The sequence below is a fragment of the Panthera onca genome (genome assembly GCF_046562875.1).
Source record: "Panthera onca isolate mPanOnc1 chromosome E1 unlocalized genomic scaffold, mPanOnc1 haplotype 2 h2.Chr16_ul_4, whole genome shotgun sequence".
Classification (NCBI taxonomy): Eukaryota; Metazoa; Chordata; class Mammalia; order Carnivora; family Felidae; genus Panthera; species Panthera onca.
In genome coordinates, this window is record NW_027675818.1 from 395,436 (window position 1) to 421,732 (window position 26,297).

Genomic DNA, 26,297 nt, shown 5'->3' on the forward strand with positions numbered 1-26,297 from the left:
TTTTCCAAAACACATAGGTAATTTTGACATGCTTATACTATGACAGAACTGTCTTTATCTTTCCAAAGGATTTTACATATATGTATTTTATAATTGATTTATGTAACAGACCTTAACGGAATACTTACATGTGTCAGGAACCAAGCCAAGTGTTGAGGATGCAAGAATGAAAAAAAAAAAGCAAGTCCTGCCCTCAGAGTAATCCCCCCGCCCCCCAACTCCTGTGCTGTAGGTCAGGAAGTATTCGTTCCGTTTAACAGATGAGGAAATTAAGCTCAGTGAGGTTAAGTGAAATGTCTGTAGTGACCCAGCTGTTGACCAACAGAGCTGAGACTAACATCTGCCTCTGACTGCCAGGTCAAGGATCTTTCCTTTTTTCTTTCTTTCTTTTTAAAGTTTATTTATTTATTTTAGGGGCGCCTGGGTGGCTCAGTCAGTTAAGCGTCCTATTTCAGCTCAGGTCATGATCTCACGGCTCGTGGGTTTGAGCCCTGCATCAGGCTCTGTGCTGACAGCTCAGAGCCTGGAGCCTGCTTCGGATTCTGTGTCTTCCTCTCTCTCTGCCCCTCCCCCCTCCTCATACTTTGTCTCTCTCTCTCTCTCTCTCTCTCAAAAATAAACATTAAAAAGATATTTTTAAATAAATAACGTTTATTTTATTTATTTTGAAAGGGAGAGTGAGCATGAGCAGAGGAGGGGCAGAGAGAGGGAGAGAGAGAGAGAGAGAGAGAGAGAGAGAGAGAGAGAGAATCTCAAGCAGGCTCCACACTGTCAGCACAGAGCCAGATACGGAGCTCAAACTCAAAAACCGTGAGATCATGACCTGAGCTGAAATCAAGAGTCAGATGCTTAACTGACTGAGCTGCCCAGGTGCCCCTAGGATCTTTTTTTTTTTTTTGAATTTTTTTTTTTCAACGTTTTTTATTTATTTTTGGGACAGAGAGAGACAGAGCATGAACGGGGGAGGGGCAGAGAGAGAGGGAGACACAGAATCGGAAACAGGCTCCAGGCTCCGAGGCATCAGCCCAGAGCCCGACGCGGGGCTCGAACTCACAGACCGCGAGATCGTGACCTGGCTGAAGTCGGATGCTTAACCGACTGCGCCACCCAGGCGCCCCCCTACGATCTTTCTTAATGTGGACCATGCTCCTGTTTTCTTGGTGTTTTTATGGTTCTAAAGTGGCACTTGTTGCCTCTTCATGGAATCGTAGACCCCTAAACAAGGTGGGAAGCTTCACCCCTGCCCTAGGTGGATCACCCAGGCTCCCACACCTGTAACTATGATGGAGCCGGTATTTAAACACAAGATTTCTATGGCTATCAAATCACTGAAGTTCGGTTTAAAAAGCAAAACAAAAGAAAAATATACAAATATCTTTGCAAAAAAATAACTATCTCTGGGTGGTATAAGTATGTAATTTTCCTTTTCTCCTCTATGCTTTGTCTCTGTTTTCTTTCTTTTTTTAAAATTTTTTCCAACGTTTATTTATTTTTGAGAGAAAGAGAGAGCGTGCGTGCGTGTGCAAGTGGGGGAGGGGCAGAGAGAGAGGGAGGCACAGAATCCAAAGCAGGCTCCAGGCTCTGAGCTGGCAGCACAGAGCCCGACGTGGGGCTCGAACCCATGAACCGTGAGATCACGACCTGAGCCGAAGTCGGACGCTCAACCGACTGAGCCACCCAGGCGCCCATCTTTGTTTTCTATGATTAGCTTGTGCTAGTTTTGCTGTATACACACCCACAGGTAGACGTGAGCACGTGTGTGGGTGTGCGTGTATTTGGTGATAAGCACTTACCTTCCAGGGGTCACCGCAGGATCTTCTAAAGGCCTGTGTTATGTCTGACACCGACTAGGTCATCAAGAAGAAGCTAGTGGGATCTGTGAAGGCATTGCAGAAGCAGTACGTGTCCTCGGACACAGTGGTCACTAGCGAAGACGGAGATGCCAACACCATGTGCAGTGCCCTGGAGGCCGTATTTATCCACGGCCTGCATGCCAAGCACATCCGAGCCGAGGCCGGAGGGAAAAGGAAGAAGAGCGCCCACCAGAAGCCTCTGCCTCAGCCTGTCTTCTGGCCCCTCCTGAAAGCTGTCACCCACAAGTGAGATCAGCAGGGGAGGCTTTGCTTTGGGGAGGAGCTTCAGTGTGGGTGACCCTGGGCTCTCCCTCTACAGCTATATGGGAAAGCAGCAGAGATGCTCTGTGTTCTAGAATGGAGATGGGTGAGATAGGGGTTATTGTTAGACCAAGCCTCAAGAGCCCCTCAGCGCACAGGCAATGGCCTGGGGCTGCTCAGGCCCCTGGCTGGTCGCCTTTAGCAGGAGCCGCCTTTTTGCCACACCGTGGCAAAGTTAGGTAGTTGGAACAGAGAATGTGTGGCCTGCAAAGCCTAAAATCTTTACTAAGTGGCCCTTAACAGAAGAGGTTTGCTGACCCTGCCTTGGAATGTTTGAACATCTCTATGCTAAGTATTATATCCTAACAGGCTATGGCATTTTTTAAAGACGTGGAATCCAGATCATCTGAATATCCACCCTGGGACGTTTGCCTCTGCGGCCCTGGCCCTAACTGCCTGGGCTTTGGAGCAAGCAGCTGCTGGCACGTTGCCTCTAAGGGCTATTAAATGCCACCTTCAGCCTGAAGGTGCCTTGTCAGTCTGTATCTTCCTTTTCATGCTGACTGCCACCGCCCTATCTCAGGTTCTTACCTCACTCCTAGGTGGCAGTGGCTTTCTGATTGTCCCCCTTATCTCATTGTGTCTGTCCTTAGGTCAGGCAGCTGGTCAACATTTATTGAGCTTAAGCTAACCCGAGCTCATTCCCTGAGCCCTGTGGAGCACGCACTCCTATGGGCGAGACGTGCTCAGGGCACTGTGATGGTCAGAGGAAGGGCATTTACATCAGACCAAGGGTTCGGGAACTGAGTTGGGTACATGATCTTATCCCGAGCAGCCCACCCAGAAGTCTGCGCGACTGCGGTCAAGTCATTTCCCGGTGTAAAAACTCTCAGGCTCCCCAGTGCTAGCCTGGAGTTCCATTCACTTCGTTGGGGCCCCGGAATCTGTATCCTGACCAGGTTCCCAGGTGATTCTGACGCACAGCCAGGTGTGGGGACCCTTGCCCCACCTTGCCTCACCGGTTGGATGCTCAAGACCCTGCATCACCTGACTTTGCAACCCAATCAGCCACTCCTCCTCCTCCCCGTGCTGTAACGGGAGTGCTCACCACTCCTGTTACACAGCTGCTGCTTCCCTACCCTTGGTGCCTTTTCTCTGTCAGTCCTTGGTGCCTGAGGTTCCCCTTCCATCTTTGCGGCTTGAAATCGCTCAAGGCCCAGCTCAATGCCTTGCCTGTGCCTAATCCCTATGCCTAATCCCGCAATGCCTTGCCTAAGGCATTGTCCTTACTGCAACCTGGAAGTGATTGCCTTCCCCCCACCCCAGCTCTACTGACAACAGGGTTCACTTCCGTGTGCCCTTGAAAGGTAGTAACCTGGACTGAGGGCAGGACCATGTCTGTATCCTGTATCTTCACAGCTCCAAAGACCTGGCACTTAGGGGCTCATCACATGTATGCCGGATGAGCAGGTGATGTCAAGGGCGCCTGGGGAGTTGAAACTAAAATGGCAATTATCCTGCATGACAGTAACCTTGAAAAAGTGGGGAGTTGTAGCTAAATATTTCTCAATTCCCTGTAGAACACTGCTATCTGAGATATTTTCCCAAGCCTGTATATACTTGCAGTCGTTATTACTGGCTCCTGCTCACCAGTGGATAAAATGATCCTCTGTGATCTGAACTCACTTCTTGAAACAAGCCTGTCCTCTCCACCCCCAGGCACATCGTCTCGGAATTGGAGCACCTGATCTTTGTCAGCACGGACGTGGGCCGCTGCCGGGCCTGGCTGAGGCTGGCCCTCAATGACGGCCTGATGGAGTGCTACCTGAAGCTGCTCCTCCAGGAGCCCGCCCGCCTGTGCGAGTACTATCAGCCCACAGCCCTGCTTCGAGACGCCGAGGAGGGCGAGTTCCTCCTCAGCTTCCTGCAGGGACTGACGTCCTTATCCTTCGAGCCCTCCTACAAGTCCGCCATCTTAAACGAGTGGACGCTCACCCCGCTGGCTCTCTCTGGGCTTTGCCCGCTCTCTGAGCTCGACCCCCTCACCACCTCTGGGACAGAACTACAGCGGAAAGAGTCTCTGGATTCAATTTCCCATTCCTCAGGCTCGGAGGACATCGAAGTCCAGCACTCAGGCCATAAGATCCGACGGAACCGGAAGCTCACGGCCTCCTCCCTCAGCCTGGACACCGCCGGTTCATCCCAGCTGTCTTGCAGCCTAAACTCTGATAGCTGCCTACTCCAAGAGAATGGCTCCAAGAGTCCAGACCGTTCCGAGGAGCCCATGTCCTACGACTCCGACCTGGGGACAGCAAATGCCGATGATTCAGACCCGTCTCTGCAAGAGTGAGTGTCCTTCCCCCACTCCTCTCCTCCCCCTGCCTTCCTTCCTTCTCCTCTTCCTCTTTCTCTCCCTCCCTATAGCATGTGATTGCCTGTCACTGAGCATTGACCTCTCTAAGGGCATAAAGGAAAAGGGGATCGTGGCTCTTCCTCAGGGACTGGAGTTGCCGGGACTTGTAACTGGAGGCAACATGGGGCAGTGAGGAGAATGGATTCAGGGAGGGCTCAGAGCTGAATCAGGCTCCAGCTCTGCCCCTGGCTGATCTTCGACCAGTTACCTAATTTCTCTGAGGCTTCGTGTAAAATATTATTGCCTCTAGGGCGGAAACCAACGGTTCGGAGTTAGATATACAACTTCCAAAAGACGCAGTGAAGCCCAGCGCGTCTGGGTGCTCCGCTGCGACCTCCCAGAAGGCCTCTGAAGGACACAGACTCTGAATGAGGCCTGGAGGAGGTGGTGCACAAAAGGGGCCAAGCGAGTGAGTGGAGGAAGAGCACAGGGAGCAATGAACTTGACTAGAGAAGGGACGCTGGGCAGAGCTGTCTCTTTAAAAGAACTTTTTTCTATTTGAGTATTGTTGACACACGGTGTTACATTAGTCTCAGGTGTACAAGGTAGTGAGTCACCATCTCTCTACGTTGTACCATGCTCACCCCAGCAGAGCCTTCTTCGTTCAGGCCCTTTTTAAACACTCATTTTTTAATAGATTTATTTTTATGGTAAGAAAAAAAAGTCTACCTACAGTGAAACGTCTTCTCCACCTTTGTAACCATAATTATTAATTCCTTACATCTTTCTTTTTCTTTTCTTTAAAGTTTATTTATTTATTTTTGAGAGAGAGAATGAGCAGGGGAGGGGCAGTGAGAAAGGGGGACAGAGGATCTGAAGCAGATTCTGTGCTGACAGCAGAGAGCCCAACGTGGGGCTCGAACTCACGAACCGTGAGATCATGAGCTAGGCTGAAGTCAGACATTTAACTGACCGAGCCACCCAGGCACCCCCTTTACATGTCTTTTTCTGATGTTTCTAAATGCATCTAACAGATATGAATAGATCTGTTAATAACTGTTAATATCTGTTAATAGATCTGTAATAGACTTTTAAATGTCTTTTATATTTCTTATCTCTGCCCCATCCCCACAAAGCTATTATAAATATACTGTTTGATACCTTGTCTTAGAAGAGATCAGGATTTTTGTTTTGGAGCTTCATATCAGTTTGTTAATTTTTTCCCCACTATGTCATGTGTTTCCATTGTATGAATGTACCTTAGTTTATTTGACCAGCCCTGTATTTCCTGGACACTGGAGTTCACTCTTTCTGTAAATAACCGTGTGTATGTGATCTTTGAATTCTATGCAACTATCTCTGTTCAGTAAAGTCCCAGAAACAGAATTGCTGAGGCAAAGGATAAATGAATCTACAATTTTCATAGATAATCGCCTGTTTACACTCTGTCAGGAATGTACCTGTGCCCCCTCGGCCTTGTAGGCAGAAGGTATTATCAAACTTTTGGATATTTGCTCATCTAATAGGTAGAACATGATAAACTTTTTTTTCAAGTTTATTTACTTGTTTTGAGAGAGAGAGAGAGAGAGAGAGACAGCAAGCGAGCATGAGTGGGGGAAGGGCAGAGAGAGAGGCGGGGGGAGAGAGAGAGAATCCCAAGCAGGCCCCTCGCTGTCAGTGCAGAGCGTGATGCAGAGCTTGATCCCAGGAACTGTGAGATCATGACCCAAGCCAAAATCAAGAGTCGGGCTGGTACGGAGTGAGCTTAGAAGACATCTGTGAGGAAACAAGGCCATTAGGGCAGCCATCTTGCCCAAGCAGCAGCCTGTGGGTGGAGGAACCTAGGCCTTTGCTCTCAGGAACATACACCTGCTTTCAGGGGAAAGATACGCATGCACACACCCACCACACACACACACATGCACACGGTGACAGAAATAGCCCCATTCTGTGTTTTCATGGCATTGATAGTTTTTTTTTCCCAATGTTTATTTATTTTTGAGAGAGAGAGAGAGAGACAGAGTGTGAGCGGCAGAGGGGGAGAGAGAGAGGGAGACACAGAACCCAAAGCAGGCTCCAGGCTCCAAGCTGTCAGCACAGAGCCCGATGCTGGGCCTGAACCCATGAACCACGAGATCATGACCTGAGCCGAAGTTGGATGCTTAACCGACTGAGCCAGCCCAGGTGCCCCATCCAGTTCTTCACCAAGCTTCCCACCACCTTAGATTTAATATCCATTGATGATTCTTGCCCAAACTAATCTATGATGGCTGCAGAGTGATGATTTTCCAACCTCATGACCACCTCCACGTTTATCACTCACCATCTTATTGTCAGGAAGAGCTCCAACCCCATCCCCGTTATGTATCTGTTTGTCTATTTATTACTATTAAGGACTCAGGGATTCCTATCTCTTTCACTAGATTATAATCTGTCCCTATCCTTATTTTTTTCAAAGACGCTCTAGGCCCAAGGTGGGGTGCTAACTCATGACCCTGAAACCAAGAGTCGCTCGCTCCACCAACTGAGCCGGCCAAGCTCCCCTGTCACTATCTTTATTTGTGTCGATGGCCAAACTGTCCCAGACTACCTTAGAAACCATTCTGTATTAATTCTGTAGCTACGATACCAAAAGCGTAAGCAACAAAAGAAAAGATAGAGAAAACAGTCTTCATCATCATTGAATTCTTTTGTTTCTAAGAATACCATCAAGAAAGTGAAAGGCAACCCACAGAATGCGAGAAAATATTTGCAAGCCATGTATCTGATAAAGAATTTTTTATTTTTTATTTTTTTTAATTTATTGTTTTTAATTTTATTTTTTATTTGTTAAGAGTTACATGCAAATTAGTTAGCATCTAGTGCAACAATGATTTCAGGAGTAGATTCCTTAGTGCCCCTTACCCATTTAGCCCATCCCCCCTCCCACACCCCCTCCAGTAACGCTCTGTTTGCTCTCTATATTTATGAGTCTCTTCTGTTTTGTCCCCCTCCCTGTTTTTATATTATTTTTGTTTCCCTTCCCTTATGTTCATCTGTTTTGTCTCTTAAAGTCCTCATATGAGTGAAGTCATATGATGTTTGTCTTTCTCTGACTAATTTCACTTAGCATAATACCCTCCAGTTCCATCCACATAGTTGCAAATGGCAAGATTTCATTCTTTTTGATTGCCGAGTAACACTTCATTGTATATATATACCACACCTTCTTTATCCATTCATCCATCGATGGGCATTTGGGCTCTTTTCATACTTCAGCTATTGTTGATAGTGCTGCTATAAACATGGGGGTGCATGTGTCCCTTCAAAACAGCACACCTGTATCCCGTGGATAAATGCCTAGTAGTGCAATTGCTGGGTTGTAGGGTAGTTCTATTTTTAGTTTTTTGAGGAACCCCCATCCTGTTTTCCAGAGTGGCTGCACCAGCTTGCATTCCCATCTGATAAAGAATTTTTACAACTCAATAAAGAAGGACAAATAACCCAACTAGAAAATGGGCAAAAGATCTGAATACTGAATTTCCCCAAAGATATGCAAATGGCCAAAGAGCACATAGAAAGATGCTCAGCGTCATTAGCCACCAGGAAAATGCAGATCCAAACCATCATGTGTACGACTTGGCACCCATTAGGAGAGCTTTGATCAGAAAGACAGTTAATAGCAAGTGTTAGTGGGGGGGGGTGCTGGTGGGCTCAGTTGGTATAGAGCATGGTGACTCTCAACATCAGGGTCATGGGCAGAACCTACTTAAAAAAAAAGAGTAAATTGAATTAAAAAAACAAACAAGCGTTGGGGCACCTGGGTGACTCAGTCAGTTGAGCCTCTTGATATCAGCTCAGGTCATGATCTCACAGTCTGTGGGCTCAAGCCCCGCATTGGGCTCTGCGTTGACAGTGAGGAGCCTGCTTGGGATTCTCCCTCTCTCCCTCTCTCTCTGCCCCTCCCTAGCTTTTGTGCACCCTCTCTCTCTCTCTCTCTCTCTCTCTCTCTCTCAAAATAACTAAATAAACTTTATAATTTTTTTTTTTTAAAGTAACCAGTGTTGGTAAGGATGTGGAAAAGCCGATGGCAATGTAAAATGGTACAGCCACTTTGAAGTCAGGCAGTTGCTCCAAAGTTGAAACTTGAAGTTACTCTATGGCTCAGCAGTTCCATTCCCTGGCGTATATGCCCGAAGGAATGAAAACATTTGTCCACACAAACACTTGTGCGTGAATGTTCACAGCACCGTCATTCATAATAGCCCCAAAGTAGCCCAAAAGTCTATAAAACGATCAATAGAGAGACAAAAGAAGGATTCATCACAAGGAATGAGATCCCAGTGGCTGCCACAACATGAATAAATCTTGAAAACATTGTTAAGCGAAAGAAGCCGGGCTCAAAGGCCACCTATGGTGTGACTATTTGTGTGCAGTGTCCAGGTTAGGTAAATCTAGAGAAATGGAAAGTAGGCTTGTGGTGGGCAGGGGTTGGAGGAGGGGTGGATTAGTGACAGCTAATGGGTATGGGGTTTCCTGTTGGGTTGATGAAAATGTTTTAAAATTGACCGCGATCATAGTCGCACGGCTCTGCAAACACACTATTGAGCTGCACGCTTTAAATTAAGTGATTGTGCGGTATGTGAATTATGTACTGTGAATTTTATCTCAATAAAGCTGTTACCAAGAAAGTGTTCCAGATTTGGCCAGCGGGTGCCCCTCTGAGCTGGCTCTCATGTCCATTTGACGTGCCCCAATCCATATTTTGAGCACTTTCTTACTTTCTAGCACAAGATAATTCAGACTTATTTTATACTCTTTCCTAACTCCAGCCTAGGAATCAACCTTTGTCCCAGAAGTCTTGCTTCCTATTTTGGGGGGGAATGCAAAACCAAGATTTAGGCATTTATCATTTCATTTAATCATCATGACAACCCTAGTAAGTGGGTACTGGCATATCTTCCTTTTACAAATGAGGCCCGGAGAGGTAAAGTATATTGCCCAAGGTCACACTGCAGCCCAACCTTTGAAAGCAGGCGATGTGAATCCAGAGTCCCCGCCCCTTGCACCTCCCCCTACACACACACACACACACACACACAGAGTGTGAAAGTGAAGTTTATTTCTTCAACAAGGTCACTTTTACTTGAGTGACCCCAGTTTTGAGTGGAAACAAAGGTGTAGAGCTTATAAGACAGCCTCTCAGGAATTGCACATGGCAGGGTATACCCTTGGGAAAAGTCACATATCATGCGTCTGGGAGCGTGGGGTTGAGGGCAGACCAACACCCAGTGGCCTGGCCCTTCCTACGAGAGCACATGTTCAAACCCACACACGCAAGTACCAGTAAAGTCCAGTGCTCATCAGTCTCCTTTGCCAGCCTCACTCCCCACCCCTGTACCCAAATGCTGCCCATAGCCAGGTGTCCTTTACAAGAGTGAGAATGGCTAAAACAGGAGAAAACCTATAGATGAAAGGAGATCAGCCTCGGTTTTTCACTGTTGACGCTGGGCAGTGGCTACATGGAGATTCATGATATTATTCTCTCTTATTTTGTAAATGTTTGAAAGTTTCTGTAGTAAAAGAAAGTATAAAATGGTGAGAGGAAAGAGAAATAGCCAGGCGGGGAGCCGTGAGTGAGCCGGGACATTTGGCTGCTGTCTCCAGATTCCTCAGGTGCTCAGAGGAGACCAGCAGCACGTCTGGGAGATCCTCGGGACCACAGGCCCTCAGCTGCACCTTCTCCCCTCCGAAGATGATGAGGATGCTACTCATGTCCTTGGTCAGCTGCCTCGTTGCCATAAATGAGGCCAAGCTCATCAGTCGCTGTGACTTGGCCAGAGTGCTGCACAAGGAGGATCTGGATAGGTGTGAGGGCTACTCCCTGAGTGACTGTGAGTGCTGCTTTCTCACACTCCCGCCCCCCCATTCCTCTTCTGCTCCTGGTCACCTCCTATGTGGCCATCTTTCCATCATTCATCTTTCGAAGCCAAGTTCAAAAAGCAGCCCTCCCCGAGAAGCCCCTCCCAACATTCTATATTCCTTCCACTGAATATTATTAACTGAGCACTTACTATGTACCGGGAACTATTTTAGGGGCTGGGGACAGAGACATCAACAAAGCCCCTTCCTTCACAGTGTTCGCATTCTAGGGGGAGAGGCGAGTCCCAAACAAACACACAAACATATGAAGCACTTCCTGGTGGTGATAAATGTTATGCAGCAGAATAAAGCCAGGGGAGTGAGAGGTAACCTTGTCCTTGAAGGGGAAGTCAAGGAATACCTCTCTGAGGAGGTGACATTGAGCAGCACTGAATGAGGCAAAGGACCGGGTCACCCAAATGTCTGGGGAAGAGCATTCCAGGCAGAGGGAGCAGGCAGTGCAAAGGCTTCGTCCTCCTCCCTGGTGGGGCTAGCTTCCTTTTGCCCAGATTTTGCACACACCTGTCTTGTGCCGTCCTTCTCGTTTTATCTTGTCTTGTGGTCCTTTAAGGGGTGCGTCTTCGTTCTTGCTGAAGGCACCAGCTGCCTTTGCCCCAGCTGAATGTCCCTCACTGGGCTTTGCACGGGTCATGGCACACAGTAGGCGATCATCAAGTGCAGGAGATGCGGATGGACAGCGGGATGATGAGCGGTTGTACTGAGGGGCAGGTGGATGGACCGAAGGGCGAGGAGAGAAGCTAATGGGTGTTTCCGGCCAGCTCGCCCCGTCTAGCCTCTTAGGCCTTGTTCCTTTCTTCTGCTTCCCCGTCTCCCTTTCTCCTCCGTGTCCTTTGTCCCTCAGTTCAGAGCCCTCTAAAAACCTTCTTCTCCCTGTTCTAAGGGCTGTGCCTGGCTTTTGTGGAGAGCAACTTCAACCTATCAAAGGTAAATGAAAATGCAGACGGCAGCTTCGACTATGGCGTCTTCCAGATCAACAGCCACTATTGGTGCAATGATCACAAGAGTCACTCGGAAAACATTTGCCACGAGGACTGCAAAGGTCTGGCCGGGGTCTCAGGGTGGGAGAGGGGAGAGGATGAGTGGGGTCTACTCACAGGACTTCTCGTCCCACTCCAAGCCTGGGAATGCACCCAGGAGTGCCTTTGCTGAGCAGAGGATTTCACTAGTGGCTACGATGCCCCTCCGGTTAGGAGATTCTCCGGGGTGCAGGCTCCAGAAAGGCTCTGCACACCCAGTAACAGAGGACAGCAGCGGCCAACATTTAGCGAGAGTGTGTTGTATGCTGAGCACTTCACATGCCAGCTTCTCATGCGGTGGAAACTATTATGATCCCCGCTTTACAGACGAGCAAACTGAGGCTCATAGAACCAGTGCTGAATGCCAGACTGGTGGCCCTGAAGGCTCAGCTCTAACCATCAAGTCCTGACTTTGGTCAATGGCCTGATTGATTCGAGGCCAAGGGCAAACTCCCCACCTCAGAGCCACTCGTGGAGGCTCCACAGGTCCATGACTTTGCCCCTTACTCCCTCTTTCGTACTCTGATCAACATCCCTGCACTCTTCACCTGAAGAGCCTCTCTCATTAGGCAAGGTTTACCTCGGCCTCTGTGCTGCCTGTTTTGACATTTCCTTTCCCTAGAAACCCTCAAACGTGGCGCGAACCAGCATGTACCCTAGCTAGGATGTGTGGTAGTAAACATACATTTACTCCTGCCCCTCCTGCCCCCACCCCTAGCCACCCTTGACCTCTAGCAGCCATTGTAGGGATATCTCCATGGGCCTCTGGGAGGGAGCCCTTGCCTAATCTGGAAGGACTCAGCCCCCGGGGGGCGGGGAGAGCCGGTGTGTGCCTCAGTCTCTGGGACTGTCCTCTGTGTTCTCACAGGTATTCTCTGTCTCCCCTTCAGAACTGCTGAGCCCCGATCTTCTCTCAACCATCAACTGTGTGAAAAAGATTGTGTCTGGAGCAGGGGGAATGAAGAACTGGTGAGGAGGTCACTGTGGGACTAAGTCAGCAGGCAGAGCCCCAAGAAGGATGTAGTGACAGGAGGGGACAGGAGGCAAGGACTCCACCCCTTCTAACCATCTAGAAAAATGTGGGAGAGCGGCGGGCTTGGAACTGGGACTTACAAGACTTGGGATCTGGGTCTTTCTCTGATGTTGTATTAAAACTGTTTTGGACACAGTAGCAAAGGAACTTGAGTTAGCTGAGGGAGATGGCTTCGGAGGGGACAAGGTGTCTCACCGAGCTTACCCAAGGGGTCTCTTCTCTGGAAGAGAACGGAGGCGGAGCTGGGAACTGTCAGTGTGGCTTTCCTGACAAGTTTCTGCCTCCTCGTGCATTTCCTTCACTACTTTCTTTGTAGAGCAGTATATTCTGCTCCCCATTCCAGAGGACAGACTGTGGCTGCCCCCAAGTTAACGGGCTAATGTTCTGAGCAGTCACGGAGACTGGCTAGTCTCAGCCCCAGAGTCCAAGGGGCTGGGATAGAGAATCTGATTGACTCGAGCCCCTTGTCTGGCTCTGTGCTGACAGGATGGAGCCTGCTTGGGATTCTCTCTCTCCCTCTCTCTCTTCCCCTCCCCCCCCCCCTCAAAATAAATAAATAAACTGAAAAAAAATGTTTTTCTTGCAGAAGATGATGAAGTACAAATAGAAGAATTTGGACAAGTGGTAAAGGATATTCGTGATGCCTCCAGGTTAAAAGGTAACTAGTAAATTATTTGTGACTGTTAAATTTACTTTTATTGAATGGATGTCTTTGTGTTTTGTTTTTTAGAATTTCTAGTTCTGTTAATTTCTGCTTACCATGTTGGCATTGATCTGTTTTAAGGCAGGCAAAACTTGATTTTGATTAAAAGTTGGCAGCATCCATGATGAAAGAAAAATGCCTTTTTCTGGAATGGGGCCTGTGTAACCTATTTTAAATCCCTTTTTTTGTTGTTGTTATTTGTGTGTGTGTGTGTGTGTGTGTGTGTGTGTGTGTGTGTGTGTGTGTGTTTTGTTCTGGACTTTATGTAAAGTCAGATACTAGCTTTACAATTTTTCAGATATGAAAATTTTCTATACCATTTTTAGCCTCAGACTTAGGACTCTACCCTGTGTAAAGGCTTATATATTATAGAATTTCTCAGAAATCTTCTACCTCTTCCTTTAGTAGACATTCCTCATGTTCCTTTCTTTGGATTTTGTTAACATACAAGAGTGACCATGTGCATTTTGGTACCATGGCTATTTCCTACCACTTGACTTCCATTTTTGCTTAAAAGTTAAATCATAGACCTAAAACCAATGGAGATCATACTCATGGAGTTTGTGTACTTTTCTATTGGGAAAATAAGTTTAAAACTTAATTATCACTGGTAATTTATTTGAATAACATTCAAATGACTGTTTGGTCAATGAGCGCTGTCAGGAGAAGAATAACAACATAGGTATATGTTTAGGAAAACGGAAGCGGAGTCATTTCTGGGTGTAAAGAAGTAGATAGATACTTTTCAGATTTTTCATAACCACTCTGCCCTGGTATAAAATTTTTAACATCATTGTTTCTCTTTTAGGTTAAGAAAAGTACTTAATAATTCCCTGTTGACATATAAATATGTTACCTGGGTCACGTAACATAATTAGCATCAATATAGTATAGTGAAATAGATTAGCCGTGCTATAGGAAACAATGCATACAGGTAGAAAAGAACATGGGCTATGGAGTTTGATACATGGTGGTTTGTGGGTTTTTGACTTACCAGCTGGGTAGTCTCTGTAGGTCATTCTGGTTTCCTCATCTTTAAAACAAGGAAGCTAATAAAATCACGTTTCTCCTAGAGTTGTCAGGATCAACTGCAAAAACACATATAAAGCACATAATCTAATTATTAGGCACATACTATATACTTGGTAAATGGTAGTTAATTTTGAAATCAGAAAACAGAGTTCAGAAAGACTGGTATTCAGGACAGATAACTTTTTATGTGGAGGAAGGAAAAAAAAAATGGAAACTAAACCATTGAGAAAGGAGAACAGTGAAAAAGGAGAAAGGTGTAGTTTAGGTACCTGAATCTGGGAGCTGGTCATAATGATTGGGGGTTGACACTGGAATCTGTCAGCCAGTGCAAGAAAAGGCCAATAATTACAGGGAAGAGTGAGGAAGGGCCACCCTGGAAGAAAAGTGTTAACATAGCAGGCCTGAAACTGCTCTTTTTAGAAAAGTCTCCTTGCAAGGTTGACTGTCATATGCTCAGACTGTTCCCTTCATTACTGACTGATAAGGTTAGTTCACTGTGCCTGGACTATTTGTTGACAAACTTGGAGGGGCTGAGAAAACAGGCATATTGTGGATCAAGTTCTATGCTTTCCTTCAGTATACACACAGTTTTAAGGGATTGTGGTCAGTGTCTGATCTTGTAGTTGAAGATTTTAGAGGTTGGGCAGGCAGTTCTAGGTATTGATGAGGATTAAGGATAGCCATTGATCTGGATGACTTTGGAAAGGAAGTGAAAGTTTTTGGAGTTGAGAGGTCAAGGTCATTCTTATTGTCATCAGATGATAATGGGAAATGGGGCTGAGGGAGGATTATGAGCAGGGTGACCAAAGATCCTCCAAGAAGGTGAAAGAGTGATCAGAAAGTCAGTAGATGATGGTGTCCGGAGGGTAGTGTAGGTCAATGACAGGCCTGAATCTCAGGGGAGGGATAGGTTTGATTGAAGGTGGAACTAAAATAGCCAGACAGCAGAATCTTAGGAGTGTTTCTCTGCTTCCTGGTCCTATGTGGAGCATGGGAGGATGAGCAGACTCCTCTTAAGGTGTCTGTGCAAAGAAACCATATTTTAAAGGGAACCAAGCTTTAGGTAAAACAAGCAGAGCTGATACAGGTTTTTAGGTGACTGTCATTTGCAGTTGCCTCGCTGAGATGTTAGGGGGACAGAAAGTGAAGCGGGATCGAAGGTACTAAGAAGCTGTGATTACTGTTTGCAGCTATTCCTGAAGGCTTAATAATAATAATAATAATAATAATAATAATAATAGTAACTTTATTGCTATTAACATGACACTTAGTGTTTGCTATATACCTAATGTTGTTTTAAGTGTTTTTCATACATCATATATTTAATCTCCATATTAACTGTGTGAGGTAGATAGTATTATTAAATTATTTTAGATATAAGACTACTGAATTTGATAGAGGGGTTAAATAGTAATAATTTGCTCAAGGTCAGATAGTTTCAGGTCACAAATCCTGGAGCCAGGATTTGAATGTACTTAACACTGCCTCCTTTGAAAGGGCTGGAAATAAAGCAAAATTCCAGATGCCAGAGTACAACTGGATCTTGGTAGAATTGAAAAGAAAAGGTGAGTGAGTCTTTGTGATACTTGTGTTTACAATTTTACATTTCTCATGATTCTGAAATCTATTTCACTTCCACCAGGATGAGTTAATTTTGTTTGCTACCATTAGAGCTCTAGTTTAAAATAACTACTTTGTGTCATTGCAGTGAAAAATTCAGCCATAGCAACCATTTTGGTTGTGCCAATTTTATATTAGCACCAAAGAAACATGGCAGACCAAGCATATTGTTTTGCTGGACTTAGAATTTCCTGAGGGCTGGATTCTTCACTGAGATTTCTTATTCAAGAGGTGATCATAAATCATGGACTACCACTGACAAAAGTCTTGAGTGATGGCTACTGTTGTTTTTTAAGTCAGAGGTTAGTTCAATTACCGAATCACTTTTTTCTGTTTCTAGAGTTACAAGACATTGTCTTAGCTCTTGATGGGCTTGAAGGTGACATGATATCTGGGAAGAACTTGGAGAGCTTTCTAGGCAATATTGGGATTAAGTCACCTGAAGAAGAGGTAGAGAAAATTCTTCAGTCAGATCTTGTTTCTGGTAAGCATTTAAATATTATTATCCATTTTTTTGTTTTGGGTAGGAGTAACTGAAGAAAGTGTGCAAGGTTTTTGTTCAAGCGAATAGGGCTCCTTTGAGCTAATATCTATAGGTATTTGCTTGTATTGCTGTAAATGTCCTTAAAGAGGAGACTTTCTTTTAAAGTCCTTTTTTACAGTTAATGAGAATACTCTTAGCAAGCAGGTAGAAATTTTGTGGGGGAGTGGGCTCATTGGTATCCACTCTCTTTAGATAGATCTTGATTTAGTGACTAACACATAGTTTGGAAATTCCAGCTCTGTGAATAGAAAACCTAGCTTTGCTGGTTTGTACCAAGTAAAGTTATTGGACTTACAACTTTCTTAGTAGGTTAGTTGCCTTACAGGTAGAATCAGAACTAGCATATCTACAATCTTGTAAGGTTAATTGCAAGGCACAGTGGGTGAAAATGAATCCCAAGTATCTTGTATGTAAAGTAAAGAAATTGTATGCTGGTTTTGATTTTCATATGAGCTTTTTAATATTACGTTTTCCAGGGATTCTTGTCTGTTCCCCTCCCCTCTCTCTCTTACAGATGACAACGTGGTGAATGTTAAAGACTGTATGAGGGCTTTGAAGGACACTCAGAAATTTTCCACTTTTGTTGGTAAGAACTTTATGGTAAAACTGTTGAATGGCAAACAACACAGGACTCATTCAGAGGTCACGTAGCCAAACATTATATTTGGTGCTCAGATCTTCTTTGTAGTATCTGTGCCAAATGTTTGTTTCATCTACATTTGAACTCTTCCAGTTATGGCAAACTTGATTACATTTGTTTTTCATTTAAGAATTTGTATTTGAATGGAAAAGATTGGGAAAATGACAAGGTTATGATGTTTTCCAATAGCTAAAGTAAGGACATTTTATTATATAATAATGGTAATTTTGAAACTGTTATAAAAAAATTTAGTGACCAGAAATGTAAGAGATATAAAGTGCAAGGCTCATGTAATGTCACCTTCTGGAAATATCCCTGTTAAAGTGTGGTAAATATCCCTTTAGCCTTTTTTATTTGAATCTATGAATATTTGTGTATTCTGATATTATTTAAAAATTAGACGCACTTGGGTGGCTCAGTTGGTTAAATGTCTGATTTTGGCTCAGGTTATGATCTCATGGTTTGTGAGTTCAAGCCCCACATTGGGCTCTCTGCTGTCAGCACAGAGCCCACTTCAGATCCTCTGTTTTCTTCTCTCTCTGCCCCTGCTTGTTCTCTAAATAAATAAATCAATTAATTAATAATTAACTAATTAAAATAAAATTACCATGGGGGCGCCTGGGTGGCTCAGTCGGTCAAGCGTCCGACTTCAGCCCGGGTCACGATCTCGCGGTCGGTGAGTTCGAGCCCCGCGTCAGGCTCTGGGCTGATGGCTCAGAGCCTGGAGCCTGCTTCCGATTCTGTGTCTCCCTCTCTCTCTGCCCCTCCCCCGTTCATGCTCTGTCTCTCTCTGTCTCAAAAATAAATAAAACGTTAAAAAAAAAATTTAAAATAAAATTACCATGTCCATAATATTCCACGACTTGCAGGTTTAAAGAAATTAACAGTGTATCTTAGATATTGTTCCATGTTCCATTGTATCATAAACAACCTCATTCTTTTTTTTTTTTTTTTTTCAACTTTTTTTTAATTTATTTTTGGGACAGAGAGAGACAGAGCATGAACCGGGGAGGGGCAGAGAGAGAGGGAGACACAGAATCGGAAACAGGCTCCAGGCTCCGAGCCATCAGCCCAGAGCCTGACGCGGGGCTCGAACTCACGGACCGCGAGATCGTGACCTGGCTGAAGTCGGACGCTTAACCGACTGCGCCACCCAGGCGCCCCGCAACCTCATTCTTTTTAAAGACTGCAATAATATTCCATTTGGGGGATGTACTGTCATTTTATCCACAACACTTTTGATGATATTTGCCAATTAAAAATCTGAAAATTTGCCAATTTTTCACCACTGAAACATTTTGATGAGCATTGTTGTATGTATATATGTGCATAAAGTTCTCCTGGGGGATAAAACCCTCAGAAGTCACACTGCTAGACTGAAATATATGCAGATGTGAGATGTTAACAGCTACTGCTTAATTATCCTCCAAAAAGTTTGTAAAAATTCACACTTTTATCAGTAATGGATATTATTTATTGAAAATTCTGCTGGTAAAAGAATTCTATTATTGTTTTAATATGCATGTCTTTAATGACTAGTGAGGTAAAACATTTTTCATATGATTGTCGAATATGCTTTTCTTTTATTTTAATTAGATTGTCTTTTTCATATGAATTTATAAATAGCTCTTTTTTTTTTTTAAATAGCTCTTTATATATAAGGGACATTAATGTTCTGTCTTGTCTATTGCCATTTTTTTTCTAGTTTATTATTCATCTTTGACTTTGATTTTGGTGGACTGCTTATTGCCATCCTCTGTTTTATTTTGTCAGTTTTGGTAATTTTTATTCTCCTAGGAAATTTATTTTATTCAAGTGTTTTTTGGGAATATTAGTACAATCCTATGCAGTGATAATTCTTTTGATTTTTTTGTGTCTGGTTATTTTCTCATTCTTAAATTTGTATATATATATTTGTGTGTGTGTGTGTGTGTGTGTATATATGTGTGTATATATACACACATATATACACATATATATATATATATATATCTTCTTCTAGATTTCCTAGCAGATCTTTTAATTATCTCTCTTTTTAAAGCTCTACATCTTAGATTTATCTTTAGTGTTTCTATTTGTAGTAAAAAAAAAATTCTGCTTTTATCTTTAGGATGTCCTTTCTATTGTTCCCTTTTGTCCATTTTGTAGTTTTTCTAAGTTGTTTAAATTATGAACTTACTTTTTTCTTCTTACTGAGAAATAAATGTTTAAGACTATCAATTTTCATTTCAGTAAGACTTTGGTTTATCAAAGTCTTTATTCTTGTTTTTTTCTAAGCATATTCAGTTGTATTTTGATTTTCTCCTTGATGTAAGAGTTGCCTAAGAGAAAAACCTTAAATTTTAAAGCAATTATTTGAAAAATTTTAAATGAATTTAAAAATTTTAAATTTGAATTTGAATTTCATTATTGTCCTCTCTTTGTTGTTTATTTTTAGTTTACTGTGGTCAGAGAATGAGGTCTATAGTAGAGGATTTGATAGTTTCTGTGTTAATTAGATACGGAGTTTTTTCGATTTTTACATGTTTATTTAAAAACCGCATTAGGGGTGCCTGGGTGGCTCAGTTGGTTGAGCGTCCGACTTTGGCTCAGGTCATGATCTCGCGGTTTGTGAGTTCGAGCCCCGTGTCGGGCTCTGTGCTGACAGCTCAGAGCCTGGAGTCTGCTTCAGATTCTGGGTCTCCCTCTCTCTCTGCCCCTCTCCCACTCATGCTCTGTCTCTCTCTGTCTCAGAAATAAACATTAAAAAAAAATTAAAAAAACACATTAGTGGGCTTCAGGGACAGGCTAATCGTAAGGGACACTCATCCTACTGTTTGTCTTGGAAATCCTTATGACTCTTTGAAGCAGCGCATTCCATAATTTTTGGACAGCTGTAGAACTAGTCAATTGTTCCACATATTTGATGGAAATCCTGCCTTATAATTCCATTCCCAAACTTAACATTTGGACTCTTCCCCGTCAGTAGCCCTCCAGGGATGGGAGGAGAGCTCTTATATTTTCTTTCTTTTATGTTGAATCATCTTTTCTCTGGACTCAGATTTCCTTTCAACCATTCCTCACATGGCCTATTTTTGAAACTTCTTACCAATGACTAATGACTAACTCATGGAACAACATAATATATTAAATTATACTTTCACATAAATTAGCTAATTTTAAAGTAATTTATTATATATTTCTCTTAATGAATTCTGAAAGATTATTTTTTTAGACATGTACTTTAGAAATGTGAAGAGGTTTTTGTTTGTTTTAATTTTAATTAAGGGGGGGGTGGTCAGTCATGGATTTCCTAGTTCAGATGTTTGATATTATCATGCTAAACATAATAGGCTTTGCTGATTCTCTAAATTGGGTAAAGTGAGCTGACAGGAGCAAGGGGTGTAGGGAAAGAAAGTAGAAAGGGAAGGATTGGAGTTTGGGAGCAGGTGTGACGAATGGAGGGTATTTTTTATGAAATGGTGAGCTCGTTAATAGAATCACTAGAGAAACTTTGGCACACTTTTTTGTTCATAAAGGAATAGCCCACGCAGAACCCAGAGTTTTAACAAAATAATTTTAAGAATAAAGATAAGGGGCTATAGAAAACTATAGTGGAGAACGGATTGCTCTACCTTTTTAAATGGCCACATGTGGGTAGTGGCTGCCATTTTGGACAGTGCAAAACTGGAAGAATCCATCAGTTTTACTGTTATGTTCCAAAAATTTAGATCCATGGACTGAATTACATGTTGCATGTATATTCTCTGTGTTTGTAGTATTGAATGACATCATCGGTACATTGGAATGTATGGAAGAAAGTGATCAGTCTGGCAAGGACAACTATGCAGATGTACTTGGAAACACCAATAGAATTTATTTCACTGATAATAGTTTTCAAGAAGTGTTGGATGATTCCTTGCTCGACGGTGAGTTGATTGAGCAGATAACCAGCAACTTGTAATAAAAATTTCTTCTAAAATTTTATCCAAGGTTTTAAAATATTTTACCAAATACTAATTAATTAAATCTTAATACTTAGTTCCTAAATACTACTGTAAATGTATTGAAATGCAATTTACTACAGATCAGATTTAGAGATATATCTTATATTCTATATTCACGGAGATTTAGTTATTACAGTATCAAATTCCTGGATGATCTCTTGGACTGCATTGTAAACTTGGTCTGAAAGTATTTATATACGTTGTCATATGGCTTTAAAATGTTTCTTTCTAGAGTAATTTCATTTCAAAGTTAATCCCTTTCCTTTTATGAATTTTAGAGAGGTCCTAATAGTTGTCTAGCTTTCTTTTTCTTTTAGGTGACAGACTCTTTGAAAAATACAAGTTATTGTTGAACAATTAAACCATTGGTCTATATAACATTCTGTGTAAGTGTTGATCTGGCTATTTGCTCTATTTACAAAGAATTTACCTGATCCATCCATATTCTTATCTGGGATATACCCAGATGGGTTTTATCAATACTTGGAAAGCCATCCCCTGCCTTTAAATTTAACTTCAGCTAAAAAATGAGATCAGATCTGTGTCTCAGGGAAAACTGGCAATCTGCAAAGACAGTTTAGATTGTCAAAACTGATGGGGGAGGAATGCTGGGATCTGGTGAGTAGAGGTGAGGGATGCTACTAACCACCCTATAATGTATAGGACAGCACTCCCCCACATAATTAGCTGGCCCCAAATGTAATTTTGCTCAGGTTGAGAAATTCTGTTTTAGAGTTATCTTGTAAAATTGCCAAACCTACTATTTTGAAAGTACTTTTTAATAGGTTAGTTATATTTTTTTAATCCTGCTTGGATCACATTTTAAAAATTAATGTAAATATAATGTATCTTGATTCTAACCTCCTTTTGCTTCAAGGTAATACCTGTACTAGTTGTGAGTTATTCTAAACTGCTCTCTAACTGCGATGTGGTCCATCTATGCAAATGGACATATTTTGTTTCTATCACTTGTCCCTCAAATAGATCTCTGTATCAATTTGCATTTGTGTAGAAAATGTATAGGATGAAGCGTATAACTGCACCTTGTCCTTAGGAAAAGCTCCAGAATTAGATAGATAGGTAGGCAGGCAGGACTAAAAAAGGACAATTCAGACTAATAATTAAACACGTTATTGAATATATGAGCCTGGGGATTAAGCTGTTCTCTTAGGGATAAAGGAAGCATTTGTAACATTAGAATCTCAGCCACATTTAAGAAGCTTGGTGGAGCTTGACGAATCCATGGAGTCTAAGAAGTAAGAGGAAGATGAGTAGAGAACGTTATTCTGGAAGCTAGTGGAGGATTTTGAGAAGAAGGGGATGGTCAATGCTAAATGTTATTGAGAAATGAAGTATGTAATTTATCCATTGGTTTTCTTCCAAACTGGGTAAAATCAGGATGCTGTTCCTTATGGCATAATCTCTCTATTTAAATTTGCAGACTTTAGGAAAGAGGCTTTGTCTTCAAATCTGAAACTACCAACAGCAGATGGTAAGGACTTTATATATGTATACAAGAAAGCATTCCCTATGAAAGAGTTATTTTTTAGGATCATTGCCAGGTGCCAATGGATTCCTAGTCCATTCTTCCCACTCCAGCCAGAGTAATTTTTTTTTTTTCAAAAAAGTAATCTGATTGTGTGATGTCCCCCTATTTTCAACTCTTTAAACATTTTTCATTGTTGTTAAAGATCAAAATCCTGCATGTCCTAGCTCTCTGGTATAATTTTGTACCATTACCCTTGCTTTCTGCATTTTCAAGTACAATGGCTTTCTTTCATTTCCTTAGAACTCCAACTACAAAGCTTTTGCGTATTTTGTTCCCTGGAATAGTTTTCCCTGACACTCTTTGCCTAGTTAATGTTTACTCATCTTTCAAATGAGTGATGGGGTGCCTGGGTGACTCAGTTGGTTAAGTGTCTCACTTTGGCTCAGGTCATGATGTCGTAGTCTGTGAGTTTGAGCCCTGTGCTGAGCTTTGTGCTGACAGCTCAGAGCACGGAGCCTGCTTCAGATTCTGTGTCTCCTTCTCTGTCTCAAAAATAGACATTAAAAAAAAAATTGAATGAATGTCAATTTCCTCTAGGGAGCCTGTCATTATCTGCTAGTCGAGGTCAGCTTCTTTTATTATAAGCTTTCATTAAACTATGTCTTTTTCATAGCATTTACTTCATACTATAAATACCCATTAATATTTTTTTAAATGACACTAGAAATGCTCAATATATTTTAGCTTATATAGTGACAAAAGTAGGAGCATCTGACTGGTTCAGTTGGTAGAACATGCAACTCTTGACCTCAGGGTCATGAGTTCAAGCCCCATGTTGGGTGTAGAGCTTACTTAGGAAAAAAAGTAGCAAAAATATTAGAGAACTTTGAATTATCTTAATTCATTAAGACCAAAATAATATAATTTCTCATTAAACTTTTTTTATTTGAGTACGGTGGACACACAATGTTATATTCGTTTCAGGTGTAGTGATTCTCTATACATTTTGCTATGCTCACCACAAACATAGCTATTTGTCACCATACAACAATATTACAATATCACTGACTATATTCCCTTTCCTGTGCCTTTTATTCCCATGACATAGTCATTACATTCCTGGAAACCTGTATCTCCTACTCTCCTTTACCCCTTTTACCCATTATCCCCCTTTCTCTCCGGCCACCATCAGTTTGTTCCTGTATTTATAGGTCTGATTTTGCTTTTCTTTTTTTTATTTGTTTTTTAGATTCCACATATGAGTGCAATCATATGGTGTTTGTCTTTCTCAGTCTGACATATTTCACTTAGTATAATACCCTCTAGGTCCATCCATGTTGTTGCAAATGGCAAAAAAAATCTCATTCTTTTCCATGGTTTTGTCAAATTCCATAATATACCACATCTTTATTCATTCACCTATTGATAGATAGTTGAGATACTTCCATATCATGGCTGTTGTAAATAATGCTGCAATAAACATATAGGGGTGCATATACCTTTTTGAGTTAGTGTTTTTGTTCTCTTTGGGTAAATACCCAGTAGTGGAATTATTGGGTCAAATAGTATTTCTGTTTTTACTTTTTGAGGAACCTCCATACTGTTTCCACATCAGCTGTACCAATTTACATTCCACCAACATTGCACAAGGGCTGCTTTTTCTCCACGTCCTCGCCAGCACTTGTTACTTCTTATGTTTTTGATTTTAGTCATTCTGACACGTGTAAGGTGATATCTCATTGTTATTTTGATTTGCATTTCCCTGAGATTGGTGATGAATATCTTTTCGTGTGTCTGTTGGCCATCTGTATGTCTTCTTCAGAAAAATGTCTATTTAGGTCTTCTGCCCATGTTAAAATCTGGTTGTTTTCTAGTCATATTTTTGATTATTTGGTTAATGATTCTTTTTCTTACGTGCCTGGAAGCATCATTGGGCCAAGAACCATGTTTCCATTTTGCTACAAGTCCTAGCATTGTTTCTCCAGATCCTAGCACAATTTTGGCTTTCAGAAGCCCCTTATTAATAGCTAATTTAATAGCTAATATTAGATGATATTTACTGTGCTAGGCATTGTTTCAAATCTTTTATATTATTGACTTATATAATTGTGAATATTTATGGAATTAAAGAATGACAATAAATCTGTCTTCTTATCTCATTAGCCTCATCTCTCATCACTTCTGCATTTGTATTTATTCTGTAACCATATTACTTATTATAATTTAAATTGGTTCCATATCTTCCATGTGCTTTTGGTTCCGTATATTTGCATGTGCTGTTTCCTTTCTGTATATTTTCTGTCAAACAAATTCACATTTTCCCCCCAAACTCAGCTCAAACATCACTCCTCAACCCATAAGACTTTTCAGAGTTATAGGTTAGGTGAACTGTCTCAGTGCTTTATATCTGAGTGCTCAGTGCTCGTATCTGGCACACATTTTTCTCATAGTACCAACTATATAATGTATTATAATTTTATTTACAGACATGACAAATTCAGTCCCTGTCTTCAAGGAATTTAAAGGAAACTCTTTAAGAGGGCTGAAATTTTCATTGTTGGTCTTAGTAGCTATAAAATAAATGTTAGTAAAAATGAATATAGGTCTAAAATGGTATTATGGTATTCTTTCCAACTGAAGGTTTAGATCTGTTAGTATAATGCAACGATTTTCGGACTGTGGAAACATACATGACAACTCGTTTTGGGGTTGAGAGAGAAATGGGGTGAGAAATGGTATTGACAAAAAATTGAAACTCCCAGTAATGATCATGTTTTATATTTTAAATTGGTGTGGTATCAACAGGACTACATTTGGTTGTATGGGTTGTGCTTGCACAAAGATGCCTGGTTGAGAGGGTACAAGTAGAGACTGAAATGCATTCTACATTCCACTGTGCTCTCCAGGCTAGGACCACCAATGCTAGATTGCAGCTACCTAGAGGAAGGTATGCCTCTTTGTAATTGATACATAGAGAGGGGTGCCTTTTTTCAATTCACACAAAAGCACAATATAGACTGGTAGTGGCCCTGGAGATCAAGAGCTTTAATCTCAAATTTTAGCATTTTTTTTTCGTTTATTTCATCAGTTGATAGAAGTCTTTAGATCTACATGTACAGGATGTTACTATTATTTAAGAAAGGGTCACAGCTTACTCAGTATTTAATGGATGAGTGGATTCAGGTAACCCATCATATTCTGCATATAATTTTTTGGTTTAATTTTTTCTTTTCTTAAAATGTTTAGTTTTAAGAGACAGAGAGAGAGAGAGAGAGAGAGAGAGAGGGAGAGAGGACAAGTGGAAGAGGGGCAGAAAGAGAGACACAGAATCTGAAGCAGGCTCTAGGCTCTGAGTTTTCAGCCCAGAGCCCAATGCGGGGCTTAAACCCAGGAACCATGAGATCATGACCTGAGCTGAAGTTGGATGCCTAACCGACTGAGCCACCTAGGCGCCCTTAATTTTTTTAAATGCTGCTTGAAATAAATAGGTTGTCAGTTACAAGTAGAAAATACTTTGCTTTTTTTCTGCAGAGATTTTAGTTAAATATATATACTTAAATTGAGAGTTCACCTATAGTGGACTCTGGACAAACTATTTTGCATTTTTTAAAATAATAGTATCTTATATATATTTATTTATCTTTGTAGCAGTTAAAGAAGCTGCTTATATCTTGACAAGTGTTGATAATGGCAAGATTGGCATACGTAACTTGGAGCATGCCCTGAAAAGTTTGAATGTTAATTTAGCTGAGGAGGACGTCAGTGAAGCCCTTAAATATTGTGACATCGGTGGTGAGCATTTTTTTTGGCTTGAGATTCTGCTCATTTTTTCCTGTTTATAGGAA

General features: G+C 42.0%; 2 protein-coding genes across 5 annotated transcripts in view; both read left to right on the plus strand.

Moving 5' to 3' along the window:
• Positions 1–12,885, plus strand: part of LOC145712422 (pleckstrin homology domain-containing family M member 1-like) — a 20,443-nt gene extending 7,558 nt beyond the window's left edge. For 3 of the 4 annotated variants that reach the window (XM_081794802.1, XM_081794800.1, XM_081794801.1), the window contains 5 exons: positions 1,852–2,099; positions 3,834–4,460; positions 10,114–10,340; positions 11,270–11,428; positions 12,274–12,885. In XM_081794802.1, the coding sequence (XP_081650928.1) occupies positions 1,852–2,099; positions 3,834–4,460; positions 10,114–10,340; positions 11,270–11,428; positions 12,274–12,398 (1,386 nt within the window). In that variant the 3' untranslated portion in view covers positions 12,399–12,885. The remainder of the gene's footprint in view (positions 1–1,851; positions 2,100–3,833; positions 4,461–10,113; positions 10,341–11,269; positions 11,429–12,273) is intronic. The other variant, XM_081794803.1, reaches the window with a different exon arrangement.
• Positions 12,605–26,297, plus strand: part of LOC145715154 (EF-hand calcium-binding domain-containing protein 13-like) — a 23,512-nt gene continuing 9,819 nt past the window's right edge. Inside the window, exons 1-7 of the mRNA XM_081794807.1 lie at positions 12,605–12,725; positions 13,025–13,096; positions 16,134–16,277; positions 16,852–16,923; positions 20,736–20,885; positions 22,405–22,455; positions 26,101–26,244. Of these exons, the coding sequence (XP_081650933.1) occupies positions 12,605–12,725; positions 13,025–13,096; positions 16,134–16,277; positions 16,852–16,923; positions 20,736–20,885; positions 22,405–22,455; positions 26,101–26,244 (754 nt within the window). The remainder of the gene's footprint in view (positions 12,726–13,024; positions 13,097–16,133; positions 16,278–16,851; positions 16,924–20,735; positions 20,886–22,404; positions 22,456–26,100; positions 26,245–26,297) is intronic.